The sequence below is a fragment of the Vigna unguiculata genome, chromosome 7, assembly GCF_037176805.1.
Source record: "Vigna unguiculata cultivar grain cowpea cultivar isolate G323 ecotype 2 chromosome 7, ASM3717680v1, whole genome shotgun sequence".
Lineage (NCBI taxonomy): Eukaryota > Viridiplantae > Streptophyta > Magnoliopsida > Fabales > Fabaceae > Vigna > Vigna unguiculata.
The window spans coordinates 42,273,727-42,291,252 of NC_140798.1; the positions used below are offsets into that span (position 1 = coordinate 42,273,727).

The 17,526-nt window shown below is 31.0% G+C and overlaps 2 protein-coding genes across 2 annotated transcripts; both read right to left on the minus strand.

Annotated features, from left to right (window-relative positions):
• Positions 1-173: 173 nt before the first annotated feature.
• Positions 174-6,705, minus strand: LOC114191960 (pescadillo homolog). Its single transcript, XM_028081436.2, has 13 exons — positions 6,576-6,705; positions 5,877-5,962; positions 5,374-5,622; positions 5,168-5,293; positions 4,881-4,965; positions 4,688-4,798; positions 4,336-4,429; positions 3,956-4,245; positions 2,662-2,769; positions 2,441-2,562; positions 982-1,204; positions 659-859; positions 174-461 (listed from the first exon to the last, which is right to left on the minus strand). The coding sequence occupies exons 1-13, from the start codon at positions 6,597-6,599 to the stop codon at positions 375-377; spliced, it is 1,806 nt and encodes a 601-aa protein (XP_027937237.1). The 5' UTR covers positions 6,600-6,705; the 3' UTR covers positions 174-374.
• A 6,255-nt stretch (positions 6,706-12,960) lies between these two features.
• TUB8 (tubulin beta 8) lies at positions 12,961-15,234 on the minus strand. The gene is made up of 3 exons (XM_028080185.2): positions 14,741-15,234; positions 14,015-14,284; positions 12,961-13,893 (listed from the first exon to the last, which is right to left on the minus strand). Exons 1-3 carry the CDS (start codon positions 15,132-15,134, stop codon positions 13,208-13,210), a joined length of 1,350 nt encoding a protein of 449 aa, XP_027935986.1. The 5' UTR covers positions 15,135-15,234; the 3' UTR covers positions 12,961-13,207.
• Between the last annotated feature and the right edge of the window lie 2,292 nt (positions 15,235-17,526).

Consider the following 17,526-nt stretch of genomic DNA (forward strand, 5'->3'; position numbering starts at 1 on the left):
AACTTCTACGTTTTATTGTCTCCATCACCTTCACATTTTAAATAAGGGTTTTCACTCTACTACATTAATTCTAACACTGGAAACCTCTTTGATTGCCTCAACACTTGGAACCACGCACAGCAAAAATCAAAAGCAAACTATATTTAAGAAATGCAAATCTTAAATTAGACCAGTTTTGACAATTTAAAAGAGTTTTATAAATAGTCCCGGTGGCTTAACCCTTGTTAATAATCTAAGTTAAGGGTCAAACGATATCAGTTACAAAAACATACGAGGCTAGAATGAATTCAACTACATATACTGAAAACAAAAATGAGCTACCCTTGTGAACCAGCAGCAGCTATAACACACAATGAAGTGAATGCAGCATCTCTTCAACTCCTTTGACTCTTGGCTTCATCTATTTTCTTTTTCCGGTGTTTAATGAGATCAACCTGAGCTTGCTTGCGTTTATTAGATATCTGAATGACATTTTTCATAAAAAAAAAATAAGGGTGAGAAAACAGAATTGAAAAGACGGACCATCCAAGTTTACAGATGAAGTTTAAACACAATCTGTCACTTTGCAATCAGGACGTTACATAAGACAGTAATATTGTTATAGTTGGAAATGAGAACAAAAATACATTACACATGCATGGGGGAAAAAGAAACTCACCTGCATGGCTTCCAAGAGCTTCCTCTTTTTACGGGACATCATAAGTTTACCCATGTCATCATCAGGATTTTCTTCAACATTGGTAGCTGATTCTCCAGTCTGCACCGCTCCAGAAGTCTCTTTAGAACCTGCTGTAGTGTATGTAACACCTTTAAGTTCTTTTTTCAAATCATCGTGGTATTGCTGCTCCAGAATCATCATCTGCATTGCATTCATTCAAATTTGAAAAACTTCAGTGTCAGTAAACTAAAAGGGATCACCTCCACTCATGCCATTGTTATGATACAATGCAACCTTTTTTTTTTTTCTCAGAACATGTTTACCTTTTTCTTTCTTTCAGCTGCCTCATTAGCCTCCGCTCGGCCAATAATACCTTCAACCACAAGATTTTGAGGATCTTCCAGATCTTCATTCCCAACACCCGGAAGTGGAAGGACTTCCTTTCTGGCAGCAGCTTGCAAGTGTTTAATGGTTTTTGCATAATCTGGAATGTATGCTCCTTCTTCGTCATAATTAATAAAAGGTGACAAGTGTGGTGGAGGAATCCTGTTAATAAAAGAAACATATTAGCCATGAAAGTTAAAAAAACAAAATAGGCTTTCTTTAGCATACATATAGTTTTCTTTAAACTTAACACACGTTTGTAGAAGTGTGTGAAATTTTCTAAACTGTTCCCTTGGGTTAATGTGTGGAACTAATTTTATATTTTACATAAACCCAGTAGATATGGCCTTGCGGCTTCATTATTAATTAATTAGGGCTCATATACCAAATTAGACTTAACTTTACTAAACTACAAAAAAAGCCCTATCATTTTAATGCAACTCACTCTTTCATTGAATAAAATAAGTTATTTATCCAAGTTCCGACATCACATCAAACAAGACTTAACATAATAAATCACTTTTCGAACTTAATATATTATCACTTTCTTTTGGTACATCAGGAAAAGAAAAAACTACATAGCTAAGCTTAGCCCAACTTCCGACTAAAAGCAATCAGCGCTTCGTCGTGAAAATTCTGGCTAAAATGATTCCATATCTGATTTGTAGACACCCACCCAGGAAGAACATCAGTCAGAGTTATCATCCTGAGAAATATGCATCAAAGGACAACTATAGTCTCTAAACACGAGATCTTTGACACTTTAATTATCTACTTTAGAAAAATATAAGTCAAATTATAAACATAATACTAGCATATAGACACTCTAACAAGCTAGTAAATTTATTTTTCATTATATTCCTAGTAAATAGAATCTAAATTGCAATTCTACCCATAATTTTCTCTAGCAGAAGAGTAATTTTGAAACTTCAAAGTAACTATTCACTCATAATTATGTTGGGACTAGCCGTCTATTTAAAGAGAATAAAACACTAAAATTTGCATGATGCTCAAGGTTTATGGCAGAACATGGTGAGTGTGCCTGCATATTAGAAGGACGCCAACGTGGTTTCTATCTTTCTCAAATTTAGATAATAAATATTTTAATTAGTATCAAATTCGCCCGACAAAATTAATAGATGAATGCCCGTATAGATAGACATGGTTCCGCAGAAAGATATCATGAGCCCTTGTAGACAAACGTAATTTACGGAAACTGATAAAATAGCACATTCCTACCATGACCACTACTACAACCAACAAGGGTTCCACAATGGACCCAAAAACATAAGGATGCATAGGTCATGTAACTTCTATTACAGAAGCATAAAGACAAAGAAACTAGTTTTTGATGGGTAATAATAGTTTTATAAGAAACAAATATGGATTACAAGTTACCTTCCCACCAAATAATTATCAGTTGGCAAAATAATCCGTGCATTCACACAATCAAATACCCACTGTGGTTGAACGTAATCTCTCGAGAGGAACCTATGCCCTTGTGCTTCCCTGTCAACGATCTAAACATATGAAAGTAGTAGCTTAGCAAACGTAAAAAGAGGAAGGCAAGAAATATAAAATAAACGGACACCTAGAAGATGGCATGCTTAATCACAAACCTGATGAGTGATGCTCTGATCGGATTCCCCAAAAGGTGCCCCTTCTCCCTCCCAAGAAACTATGCCCCCAAAAGCAGGAATAACAAAAAGCAATGATTCCCTTGGTACCTGAATAATTAGACCAAAACAAAATGCAGGCAACGTCAAAACTAAACCACGAGGAAACTTCCAAAAACTCAAACCTAAAGTTGAAAACAAGCAATCTTGAACCGAAGTCCAATGAGATGTATTGTGCTATATGCATATACGCGGATCATATGAGATCAATCTAAACAGTATCACAATAAGCAGAAATATATATAAATTGTCCAAGAAGCAACACAGCACACAAATTCACATTTTAAATCATAACATATGCCGAAGTATTTGAGAAATAGCTCCTTCGTTTCCTGCAAAAGCAAACCATTAATCTAAGAGGATTTTTCTCTTGGTAAGTTTAGGACAGAGGAGCTTTAACAAGGTTTACAAAGGGTACCACCATAAAAGTTTCCACCACCGGAAGTCCACTGGTAAGAACCAAACCAAAGACCTTGAGAACAATATTTCAATCTTAAAGATTGAGGCAGTTTGAGCCAACAACCTTACTATCCTATTTAAGACGATATTTATCCATCATAATCCACTAGCACCTAACAAAAAAAATATCCATTTAAGTTTTAAGGCAAACTTCTACATAATCAGGCAATATTCCCCCACTGTTTTACACAAAAGTGAATATATGCATGTGTGTGTGTGTGTGTGGAATTACTTAAGGCAGAAACTTGGTTGTTGCAAGAAAAGAGAATAATGGATATGTACCATTGGATTTTACATGATGATCAAATATTAAAACTTAAATAAATGGACCACAGACTTTTTTAAATGATCATGTTATTACAAACTTTTAATCTTGACCATTCACATATAGTTGTATGGTCCTATAGTGTATGTATGGTAACTCGGAACTCAATGATTTCCTGAAGGAAAAAATTATTGCTTTTGTGATGATTTCAATATGATTTTATCCTTAGTATGGATTCTTAACTCTAGACAAAAAACACATCAATAGTTCTTACGTTCTTAAAATGAGAATGGATTATATGTTATATATATGTGTGTGTGTTATTAGCTTAGTTTGACTCCTCAAGACATGGTCCCAGTTATTACCATCACTAATTTCTATATCTTTGTGACTTCTTTTACTTATTTTCTGGGAAAAAAAATGAAATGTGATTCAGTAGTACTATGAGCACATTCCAAGCTATTGACTGAATGTACATTTAAATACTGGTGCTAAACCATCAAAAGATCTTACCTCCCTGCTTAGGAAGAATTTCACATTTTTAAAGAGAGTTTTACATTCTTTTGTATCTTGATCTTCCTCATGTTCACCAGTAACTTCCTCAACAAGGTGCATTAGTGCACCAGGTTCATTAGAAGGAAGTTGATGCTGAAGTTGTGCAAGCCTTAGTTCAGATGTTTCATTTCCAGTCTCTAACTCCTTTTGCTTGGTCTCCAATTGCTCTGATTCAACTTGAGGAGCTTCAGAATTCACTACAGAAGAACCATTTTTGGTACTGACATACCGTGACAGAGCATAGAGATCTGCATGATTTGAAGAGAAATGTAAATACCAGATACAATAAATATCTAATTAAATTTCCATAATTCCTTTGAAGTAGAGAAAAACGGTACCTGCAGCCAGAGCTTCCAGCCGAGGATCAAGTATTGGGGGGTACTTCAAATTTATAGAATGATAGAGGCGAAAATTGACAAAACTAAGAAGAGGCTGCATCAATATATAAGATTAAGAAATTAATCAAAGTCAGCATACCAAATATAAGGACGAATGTAAAGGATTATAAGTGTCCAGATAGCTAAATTTGGTTTTGGTTAGGGCATGATCCTGACTGGCACAACATCAGAACTTAACTAAATTGAACATTACATGATTAAATATACAGACCTTTAATCCTGTTAACATGGATGATAAGGCCGACAACATGGCAGAAAAAAAGAAATAAGTAAACAAGAATATATAACTAACCTCATATAATTGCAGAAAGTTTAGCATGGTAACAATGTCAACATCATCAGATACAACCTGTTGTAGTGAATGAGGAGTTAACCATGTTATCATCTGACCCTCGACCTCAGCCTGCACAAACAACAAAATTAATCCATTAATCCATAACATACAATTAAGATTACTGAACATTAATAAATGCCAAAATTGGTACCTGGTAGTATATGCCTTTCACAGATACAAATGTCTTTCTTAACTTATGAGTCCGAGATATGAATGCTTGCCATTCATGTGCCAATCTGCCAAAACAGTAAGCAATGAGAATAAACACAGAAGATAAAAATCATATTATAACCATCAACTGCAAGAAAACACCAATGGCCTTTAGCAAAATCCATTCCTCGTATCTTAACTACTTATTTTCAAAGAAAAAATAAAGCCACATAGGTTGATTTCCTCATTAGATATTAATCCCATGCTTTCAATATTCCAAGTATGTACCTTCGACATTTATGGACACACTCCACTTCTATTTTTTTACTCTCAGATGCAGGTAATGCTGCAAAAAGGTGCACCATTGTAAGGCAGTCATCCAATTCTCCTAGTGCATCCACAAACCTCGGGTACCTATAATTCAAACAAAAAATAAGTAGGAAATTCATCACCGGTTACAATACATAAATTGAAATTAACAAAACCAAACAAACCTCTGTCGTATAATCCTATCTATCTTGGGTTTGGGTGTTTTCTCCCGCAGCCTGTTTGCACGTTCATGGTTTTTCTTTGCCTCTGCTTTCTTTATTTTTCTCTCATGCACTCTTATAGCTCTATGTATTTCAACCAAAGGTTCGTGATGGAGGAAGGCAATATCCTTCACATGGTAATAAGTCTGATGAGTTCCCTTGAACTTTTTCTTAGGTTCGCGGGGAGTTACACCTTTCAAAATACATAGTTTCCTAAAATTCACAAAAGCCAGTATTAGAATCAAAGTCTTAATCAAATCTTCTTTTGCAGAATGTTTCAGTCCCTAAAGATGCAAATTCCAATGATATCATATCAGTAAAGATAGAAGATATAAATGATTCAGCCAAGTAATTTTCATCCCACAGGCACCCTCCTTCTCCTCCAAACCATTAAACGATAAAGCTGATACAACAAAAACACCTTAAACTAATGTACACATGACCGTGTTTTCCTTTCTGAATAGTACCTGAAAAGGGGTAGACTGATTTGAAGCTGCTTGAGTGCCTGTGACCTAATGACAAACTTAGCAGCATTTCCCTCCTTTTTCTTCCCCTGCAACAAAACAACAGCAATAAGCTCTTAAAATAATAACAACTAGGATGTTAATTTCATGGTATCTGAAAGGATTCGCGGGGAAGAAAACTTGTGAATATCATATCCTTGAGTTTGGTACAGCTTTTGAATAAACATTCTCATGAATTGTTGATTCCTGAAAATATCAAATGTTCATGCTTCCCTTGCTTCTTATTCTTATGGAAAAATTATATATATATCATATTTTTCAGGGAATGAAAGTTATTCTGTACAGTAACTATATATTACCACTCATTCGTCGTCGAAATACGATCCCTTATATCACACCTTGAAACATAAGCTCTCCTTAACCAGGAAAATTTTATTTTTTTACACAAATTGATTACTATAAATGAAAATGAACAGCTACAACTGAAATATTACGGATTTCAAATTCCCTCACACCCAACCAACAATCACTACCTCGATACCGCCATCGATACCACCACCGAAAGAGAAAAAAAAAACACAGACCACGAATCAAATTACGAAACAATAAGCAACCTATGAAAGTTAACAGGAAAACAACGCGTTTTGGCGAAGACTCAAACAAATAGAGAAGACGAGACGCGCAAGCAGAATCAGTACTCACTGGGGGTCTGTAGTGCTTCACCATTGTTGCAGGCTGCTGCTGCGGTGGGAGGAGTTGAGGGAACAAAACAACAATGCAGGGCGCACACAATCTTAAGAGTTAGGGTTTAACAAATAAATATTTGAAAAATACAAATATAATATAATTATAACTATAAATAAAAAAATAGCATGTAAAATATAATTTAGGTTTATGAAAAAAAAAATTATATTTTGGTACTAGATTCCTTTAATTGTTAATAAATTAATTAAATTTTAAATAGAAATAAAAAAAATATTGTAAGAAATAAACATGAAAAAATTAAAAATAAATATATAAGAAAAGATAAAGAAGGTGATATGTCATTATTATTTTCTTAATATTATTATTTACAAACCTTTTTTCATAAAATCTTTTATGACGAAAAAAAATATAAGAGTAAATGAGTTAAAATAAAAAATGAGAAAAATTACAAGGAACTTTTTTCTAAATTAAATTTATTTAATTAATTTTTTTTCTCTCTGCCAGAGTTTCTATGCACAACCGGCTAAATCAAAACAGGTATTAAGCCATGGAAAAATATTGTGTTTACGAAATAAAATTGCAGTTAAAAAGTAGTTGACAAAAATTAGGTAATTCTACATGAAATTTGAGTAATGCACCTGTTTTTTATTCACAAGCGAATTTCTTGTTTTTAAATAAATTTTAAAATTATCTAACTTTAATAATTCAAATTATTTTAATCAATTTTTAAAATTCAAGTTTTTATTCAATCAGTATTTTGTAATAACAACATTTCAAATCCTTTTTTTTTTAAATATATTCCTTATACAATTTATCAAACCGTAATATAAATTTACTTTTTACAAATTTGAAATTAATATCAATTAACTTCAAAAATATTTGTTATGCTATATAAGCATAGTTCAAATCAATATAAAAATCAAAATAATGTTTGATATACTATAGCTTAAAAGTTATTTGGTAGCTAGTAATTTTTATGTAATTATAAGTTTTGAATTAATAAATTAATTTGTTAAATTAAAATTTTTTGGTGAAATTAATTTACAAACTAGGCCATAAATGAAAAATGATATGATTACCTAATTTTTATAGTATAAACACAATAGTATTTTGTTTAAAATAAAAATATATCGTTGTATATTTGTAATTTTAGATATTTTAAATACTAATTAAGTTCTTATTAAAAAGTTTAGTGTTTCTGTTTATTTTTAAAGAGTTGTGTATTTATATATTTTATTTCGAGATAAGTCATTATATTTAAATTATTTGAACTACTGATTACAATTTAAATTCAATTTTTATTTTAAGTTTGTATTGCAGATTTTATAATATATATATATATATATATATATATATATATATATATATATATATATATATATATATTCCTTTTAATAAAATAACCATATAACTATATCAAAAGTAAAGAACAAATATTATAAATATTGTAACAACTACAATAGTTAATTAATATTTTTTTAATTGCATTTTTAAATTAACTCTGAAACACAATAGGTTTAAATATTATAAAAATTAATAAAAAATTAAATAAGTTACAAACTATTCAAAATAGATCACATTTTATAAGTTATTATTTTAATGATAAAATAGTTTTAAACAGACGGGTTGATGTTTGTTTGTATATTTATTAAAAGAGATCTAGAAATTGAAATAAATAAATAAATATTATTTTTAAACTTATAATTAAATTTTGAATATAATTATCATAAAAATTAATTTATGCGTTTATTATAAAAATATAAATAGTAAATTTTGCACAAATACAAAAAATAATATATGTGCAAAAATATACCGTGAATACTCAAAAAAATAGAAATGATATACATAAATATGTAGAGTAAACTTATTAAAAATATATATTCCTATACTCATATAATTATTATATTGATTAATTTGTTTAATACGTGTTTTTATATTTATTTAATCAATATATGAACAAATTCGTTATATTAACAGATTCGTGTATATATTGCAATAATTGTGTAACCAAATAATGGATAGAGTCGTCTATTATGTATTAATAAACTCGTATAATATGAGCATAGACAAATTTATCTAATATATATTGTTATATTTGTCTAAATAATGTATCGACAAACTTATATTTACATTGCAAGATTCACATATGTAATGTTTTTTACTATACTCGTAAAATCAGCGCTTAAACAAATTTATCTAACGTGTATTACTCGTAAAATCATCGCTTAAACAAATTTATCTAACGTGTATTATGGTATAATATTTTCAATATACAATGTATTACGCATTATTTATATATTTTTATTGTATTAATATTAAAAATTATTATTATTAATTATTATAAATAATAGTAGCCATAAGAGATAAGAGTAAAAAATATATATATAAATAATAAATAAGTATTAGTACAATAATGATAAAAAAATTTAAATAGAATAACACAAATATGTTAACAAAATAATATGAATATTTACTTATTATATATAATGTATCTATTATAATAAATTAGGAACATAATATAGGAAATAAAAACTAATTACCTATTACCAATACAATAATGTTATATTGCAAAATTATATATATATATATATATATATATATATATATATATATTACATAATAAATAATATTATATTTTATGTAAATATAATCTTCTATATTAAGATATGTTATTATGTAATACATATATAACTTTATATGCTCTTTTTAGTATTTGTGTTGAAACTGCACAATAGTAAAACACAATTTGATCGGTATACTAACAGATGTAGTTAAAAAACAATAATTGAACAAAGTTTAATTTTTATTTAATGTCAAAAACAAATATGTAAAGGATAACACTAATAATTAATAATAGAGTAAACTAAATTTAAAATAATTTCTAATTTGAGATTCTACCTTGAGAATTTCAACTGAGTAAATTTAATTTAAGAGAAGATATTTTTTAATTATTGTTATTGGTCATATAAAATTCATTTATTCTAAATAGTCATTATAAATTTTGTGTTTTATTTCATATTATCTTTGCGATATTTGTCTCATTTTCTTATTTTGTGTTTGTATATGGATTTTTTTTCTTCAATTTGATGATAGATGGTTGTTTCTAATATGTTTGATTCCTTTCTCGTTGACATCATAAGAATTTTTTCAGAAAATACATGGGAAATCAATGTTATGAATAATTCAATAACATCTCAGGGAACAAATAATTATACCCTCACCATTATGTCAACTCAAAATGCACCCCTTGTTATTAAAGGGCATATTAGAGTACTTTTTATAAGTTCATGTAGTTCAAATGAATCCTCTTCATAATTTTTTTCCTCCAACTGCTTGAAGGTAGATGAAGAATGAATTGTAATTAAATAATACTCCTTGTCTTTCTAGTATAGGTAAAAGTAGTATGTAATATAAATAATGTAAAATTTAAGATGCATAAAATATTGTAAATGAGGTAATTATAAGTTATACAATGTGATACTATAGAAATATGGGTAAATACTATTACATTGATGTCTAAACAAATAAAAGTAAAATTTAATTGGCCATGATATAATAATACTGGTTAAAATAATTTAGTTTTAAGGATATCACAAATAGACTCGTCTAATGTGTATAGCCAAACTTGTCCAATTTGTATTAATATACTAATTTAATTTATGTATGAAAAGTTTTGTCTAATGTATATCAGATAACACATTCATGCATTGATTAAATGACTTTCGCAATAAACTAAAAATATGGAGAATTTTCAACAATAAGAATATTTACATTATAGTCTAAAAAGAAGCATAAATGTAATTTTTTTGTCCACAATTTTTTGTGAAACAAAATTAGTGCATGACAATATAAACAATTTGTGTGTGTGTGTGTGTATATATATATATATATATATATATATATATATATTGTAAAGCTCACTTTTGTCTTAAAATGAATTGGGCCTGGTTTAATAATAAAGGGCCCAAGACCAGTCCAGTTGTCTACCTATGACTCCTTCCAACCATTCACTAATTCCATTATGTCTCCTTTTTCTTAAACAATTCATCTTCTACCCCTCTTTTGAAATAGTAGCTATACTAGGACTTAAACTTCTTCCTCTTCTGAGCTTGTTGAACGTTCTCCCTTCGCATAAGTATAGCTTTAACTTCGATCTTTTTGTTTTTTTCTGTTTGTTAGCTCTAGTTCCACGTGAGTCTCAGTCATGGTCTCATTTTTTGTCTCCCTTAGTTATGTTTTTCAGCTACTTTTGTTCCTGGTATTGGTGCTCCTCCCGCTGTGATATTCATTGTCCTTAAGTTGTGTTTCAGTTAAGGTAAGGGAAGTTAGAACTCAAAAGCTTTTACAATGATTTTTTTTTTTCTGATTTTTGTTTGAGATTGGGTGTAAATTGATATTGAACTGATGGTAGTACGAAATGAAATCGATTGCATGTCTGTTTTGCACTGGTTTTAGGCTTTGCATGTGTGAGTGCAAGTGGAAATCTATTGTTTTCGCCTAAACAAGTGATTTTTCGTTCAAATAAGAAGTTATCGACTAAGGGATGAGCTCTAGCCCAAACGAGAATAACATAAACTTGTTTATGCTCTCTACCTCGAGTTGTTGCCTGAGCGAGAATAATCTTGCTTGAGACAAATGTTTTGTGTATTCCATACATTTTGGATAAATGTATCAGCTAATCATTTATATTTGATGTCACATGCTTTAATTATTTATAATTATGTGATGCTTTATTTATTAGAATTATTTTATTAAATTGAAATGATATATATATATATATATATATATATATATATTAATAATTATATTTTAAGAAATAAAAAATAAAATATATTTATTGAAATATAATTTTATTAAGTGATGAAGTAGTTACAAATTAAATCACAAAAATATAAAATTATAAAAGAAAAAAAGTAATATAAAAAATAATTAATATTTAAATATAATTTAATTTGTAATATTTTATTAAATGAATTAGAAATTATAAAAAGATAAAAAGAAATATTTTTTCATTTTTAATACAAATCAAATTAAAATTAAAATAAATGATAAAAGAATAAAAGAACTTATATATGAAACTAAAATAAATATAAATAAAAAAACTAAAAATATTAAATGAATAAAAAATTAACTTTCGAGACATTTATTAATAAAATAAATATGGATAAAAAAAATTATAGTATTTTATTTTTTTCATATTATAATTACTTAATGTTATTTTAGGAAACACTTAGCGGTGAAACCAAGTATAAATTAGTTAATAACAACAGAAAATATGTTATTAAAATATAAGTTAATTATTATGAAATTTAAAAAATGATTTCTATGTTAATATTTTTGTATATAAAATATAATATTTACTATTGTATATTACTTAATTATCTAAGTTGCCTAAATACAACTTGTAACTAAAAAATAATGGATTAGATGAAAGGGAATTAAATCGAAATAAAATGTAAGTTAGAAAAGCCAGTGGGGGCTTAGTAGAAAAAAGAAAAACAAAATAAATCTTTTATTTTAATCTTTTTCTACAATTTTAATCTACTAACTAAAATATTTAAACAATAACTAAAATAAATTGATGATAGATTATAATGGTAATCTAATCTTTAAGGTAGAAAGGGTATAAACAAATCAAGGTTTAGTTTGAATAAAAACCTCAAATTCATGCCACTTATTTTAACCTAATTAAATAAACTTGAATAAAATAATTTTCCAACAACGTCTTAAAAATATACTATCCTGTCTAAATACTACATCTAAGAATACGTTTTTCTTAGTTTTCATCTTTCGACTCTGATCTTGGACAATTATTCTCATTTCTTCAACCATTACACATCAAAAATTTCTTTAATCCATTTTCAGTGTTGCTAGTGAATTGTTTGATAAAATTATCATAACGTTGAATTAATATAACCTTAAATTTCAAAAATAAATTAAAATTGAGACCTGTTTGCTAAGTAACATGGATAAGAGACATCATAACAAAGCAAGGTTTGTAAAAGGTTAAAAATTCTATCTTGGTTCTCTAAATGTTATAAAATATTCAATTAAATTTATAAAATTTGTTTGGTGGTTCAATTAATTTTTTAGTTTTTAAAATTATTTAATTTGGTTATGTTCGTTATATTAAACTTAGATTATAAGAAAAAATTACAATCAATTTATCAAATATAATTGAGTCATTTTTAAAAACTATAAAAAATAAAATTAAACCAAATAGAAATTAAGAATCTAATTAAAACTTCTTATCAAAGTTAGAGAAGCAAAATAGGATTTTAATTTGGACGTTCCACCCTTCCACGCAACTTGACAAGTGAAACATTACCATTCAATCGTTACCGGTTAAACAAATTTTCAAATACCTGAAGAGGAAGAGCAATATCCAAATATTTCAAGAATATATATCATCTAAGTTTCAATCTTCGAGAAATTAAAGGGGGAACAATGTTAATAATGAGAAAACATGCAGACATAAAATTCCTAAACTACCACAGCCAGAAAGACGCGAGCGCCCCCAAAACAAGCCAAAACCCCGAAAAAGGTATTCAGGACAAGGGATAAAATCACAACATTGACACAATATCACAACAAACACAAACAAAGAACACCCCTCCAAGACACTACAGCTACTCCTCTTCCTGAACCTCATCTTCGTCTTCATATTCATAACCATCACCCTCATCATCCGCAGTTGCATCTTGGTATTGCTGGTACTCCGATACAAGGTCATTCATGTTGCTCTCAGCCTCAGTAAACTCCATTTCATCCATACCCTCTCCCGTGTACCAGTGCAAGAAAGCCTTTCTGCGGAACATAGCCGTGAATTGCTCACTCACCCTCCTGAACATTTCCTGGATAGATGTAGAATTCCCGATAAAGGTTGATGCCATTTTCAGCCCAGTTGGGGGGATATCACAAACAGTGGATTTCACATTGTTGGGGATCCACTCCACAAAGTAGGATGAGTTCTTGTTCTGGACATTAATCATCTGCTCGTCGACCTCCTTCGTGCTCATCTTACCACGGAACATTGCAGAAGCTGTCAAGTAACGACCATGGCGAGGATCAGCTGCACACATCATGTTCTTGGCATCCCACATTTGTTGGGTCAATTCGGGTACGGTGAGAGCCCTGTACTGTTGGGATCCACGGGAAGTGAGCGGGGCAAACCCTACCATGAAGAAATGCAGACGAGGGAAGGGAATGAGATTCACGGCGAGTTTGCGAAGATCCGAGTTGAGTTGTCCAGGGAATCGAAGACAACATGTTACACCACTCATGGTGGCAGAAATTAGGTGATTCAGATCTCCAACTGTTACACAACAATGACAAATACAAAAATGTCAATCATAAAAATCAGAGAACAGAGAAACCCTTTATGTAACACAACACATAATAATAACAACAGCAAATAGAATATGAAGTGAACTCACAGCTTGGAGTGGTGAGCTTAAGGGTACGGAAGCAGATGTCATAGAGAGCTTCGTTATCCAAAACCATGCATTCGTCTGCATTCTCAACGAGCTGGTGCACTGATAGAGTTGCATTGTATGGCTCAACAACAGTGTCAGAAACCTTAGGGGATGGGAACACGGAAAATGTGAGCATCATTCGATCAGGGTACTCTTCCCTGATCTTCGAGATCAAAAGTGTCCCCATTCCAGAACCAGTTCCACCACCGAGAGAGTGGCAAACCTGAAATCCTGATAATATACGCAACATACACTCTTAGCGACATAATCACCGAAAAATAGACAATCACCAAATTCTGGGCAAGACAAAAACTGCCAAAAATTACTTAACAACAAACAGTTAAATAAACTATACAGAGAACAACATCCACAGCTCACCATTAACTTCACTTTCAAAACATACTAAACAGTGTAAACAAAATTCTACCAATATTTACAACAATACGGGCAGTCAATTAAGCTAAGCATTATAATACTTACAAATCATCAAAACAAAAACGAGTTATCAGATTGAGATTCGTTCAACATACACACTAGCTTCACTCCTCAGTTGGAAATCAGAAATCACCGATTTTAACTCCGAAGAATACAACAACACTCAAACAAACACGAACCAAGAAATCAACAACAGAACATGAGAACATTATCAACTAAACAAAACCCTAAAAGAAGTTTGAGTAAGATTACCTTGAAGGCAGTCGCAGTTCTCCGCCTCCTTCCTGACAACATCAAGAACGGAGTCAATTAACTCAGCCCCCTCGGTATAGTGACCCTTGGCCCAGTTGTTTCCGGCGCCGGACTGTCCGAAGACGAAGTTATCCGGGCGGAAAATCTGGCCGTAGGGTCCAGATCTGACGCTGTCCATGGTCCCTGGCTCCAGATCCATGAGCACCGCCCTGGGGACAAATCTCCCGCAACTCGCCTCATTGTAGTACACGTTCACTCGCTCCAGTTGCAACTCATTGTTCCCCTGGTACCTCCCCGTCGAATCAATCCCGTGCTCAGCGCACACCACCTCCCAGAACTTCGCTCCGATCTGGTTCCCGCATTGCCCACCCTGGATATGAAGAATCTCACGCATTTTCGCTGAAAAGACGAGTTCAGAAAACACCAACGAGGAGAAAAGGAGGAGTGAACCGCAGAAAGTGAAGTGAACGTGAACCCTCGTCTGTGCTGAAGAAGAAGACGAATAGCGTTTTATAGGACGGATTCGTAACGCCGTTAAGTGGGCCTTCGCAGTTAACGGGAGAATTGACGAGGCCGTTGGATTTAAGTGGGAATTTAAAATTTGAAAAGCGGACTGAAATTTTTGAATCTTCTGAACAAAAGTTCCTCCGTGATCAGGCTTATTTGTTCTTTGTATTTATCACCGTCTGATGGCTTTTGATTCATTTCCATCCGACCACGTGGCGAATTTTTGATTTTGAGATGCTCCTCCCTGCCGTTAATGCATGGAGGAGTGTGCCGGCTCTGACACGCTTCGGTTCGAGACAGTGAGGTTTTAAACAGAAGCGTTACGCTCTCGGTTGGCGCGTGAAATGACGCGCGGTGTGCATGTGGGAGCAAGTGGGGCATTGTTTTGGGTTTTTCGGCTTTGGGCCAGAGTGGCACGTGATTGCGGGCTGCTTCATGTGAGTTGCTCTTCTTTCTTCTAATTCTGTCTACGCTTCTCAGGTAAACATTTATTCTCAAATTAATAAATAAAAATATTTAAAGTGGCTACAATTGAAATATAAAACATAGATTCACATCTAATTTTTATTGTCTATTTTCCATGTGAGTGCTTCTTCACCTTCAAGGCTTCACTGGTTTGTTTATCTCTAACACTAACTTTATTTTCTTTCTCGTTTTTAAATTGCTTGCTTTGTGATGAAGCAAATAATCTTTTTCGCTTTCAAGATGCTTTGTGTTATCTATAAATTACCACATTCAACAAAAAATTGCACTTACTTACCAAGTTTGTATTTGATGTATCTAATTGTATCAATCAATCATAGTTTTAATGTACTATCTCTACTCGAATATCACAAAAACTTCTTCTGAAATTAATATTAAAAATCAATGACTGGTTTCAAAATTCTTATTTCTGTCAAACGTAAACATTGCTTATTTCAGGCTAATTAGGAAGGGGTTTGACTTGATAATTAATTAGTTATATTTAACTGCTAAAGAATTAAAGATAAAACTTAAAATTTATTGCAAGATAACGGTATGATGATTTTATTGTGACCTTTATTATTATTACTATAAGTGCAAGAGTCAAACCCAAACACATAAGACTCACACCTTTTGTGATCCAAAACCGTCTATTAGATGTAATACTTAAATTCGAAATTTGAATTTTTAACAATTTTTTTAGTTTGAGTTCCTTCTATATTATACGTTTTTCTTTAACCAAGTTGACATTTTTATACACCATTTTTATATAAAAGATATATATCATTTTCAGTCTAAAACTTTAAATATTTATCGAAGAATAAATAAAATGGAGATAGTGGATTTTAATTTAGAAAAAGAACAAAGCAAGATTTTGCCATGAGAAGTGGCACTCATGTGTAGAGATTGAGAATTAACACCAATGCATTATTTCAACCAAAATGTACTTTCATGTCTGCTTGTAGGATCACTATACTAAAAAGTTAGATTAACACTTGAGATATCAGAGACGCAAAATGGACCATATTTTGGATTTACATGGTTTGTAATATTGTCCTTTGATTCCAGCTATGATGAAAATGACAGTTAGTATGGTCGAAGTTCCACCAGGGTGTGCAAACGTTTCTTTCACTCTAGCCAAAGATTGAAAGTGGACCCATTGAGAAGAAAACCATGTAGGGTCCTTTAACCATGGATTTATAAGAATAGAAGCAAAGGAAACATTAAGTGAGAGCAGAGGTAGTAATCACAAAACCCTTCATCACAAAGTCACCAACTTTTTCATACTTTTTAAATGGATCCAATGCCCAACTATAAAATAATCATTGTAACACCAAGTTGGAGTGGTTCAATGGCTTAATTATGCTCCTAAATTGCTTAATTAAGTCTTCCTTGTTATGATTTTTTTTTTCTTTCTGTAGTTATCTTTGCCAGATACATGCTGAGGCAAAGGCAAAGGCAAAGGACTGATGAGACACTAATTTCAGAATCTAGTTGCACTTTCTCATCAACAAGTGACATAATAACTTACTATAGACATTTTCTATAAGCACTCATGCTTTAATAACAAGCAATCTACTAACATAAGTTTTCAATATATGAAACATGGTTCTATATCTTAGTTTCTAAGTCCAATCTTGGGTCAAATCCGTCTATAAACAACTCGGATTATGTTCAGAATTTATATTAAATATAATGTTATCAGGACTTAATGTATTTGCTGTTTGCCTACACCATTAAATGTAAATATACTTTTCAAAAATAAATTAATCCATTTGATCAAAATATTTGAAGTTGGGATTAAGGTTTGTGTGTTC

Coding starts and splice junctions, on each gene's coding strand:
- LOC114191960 (XM_028081436.2), bottom strand. CDS start 6,599: ATGGTGAAGCACTACAGACCCCCA. Junction 4,246..4,335: donor GCTGGAAGCTCTGGCTGCAG/GTACCGTTTTTC, acceptor CAAATCATGCAG/ATCTCTATGCTCTGTCACGG. Junction 2,770..3,955: donor AATTCTTCCTAAGCAGGGAG/GTAAGATCTTTT, acceptor CTAATTATTCAG/GTACCAAGGGAATCATTGCT.
- TUB8 (XM_028080185.2), bottom strand. CDS start 15,134: ATGCGTGAGATTCTTCATATCCAGGGTGGGCAATGCGGGAACCAGATC. Junction 14,285..14,740: donor GAACTGCGACTGCCTTCAAG/GTAATCTTACTC, acceptor GTATATTATCAG/GATTTCAGGTTTGCCACTCT. Junction 13,894..14,014: donor TAAGCTCACCACTCCAAGCT/GTGAGTTCACTT, acceptor GTTGTGTAACAG/TTGGAGATCTGAATCACCTA.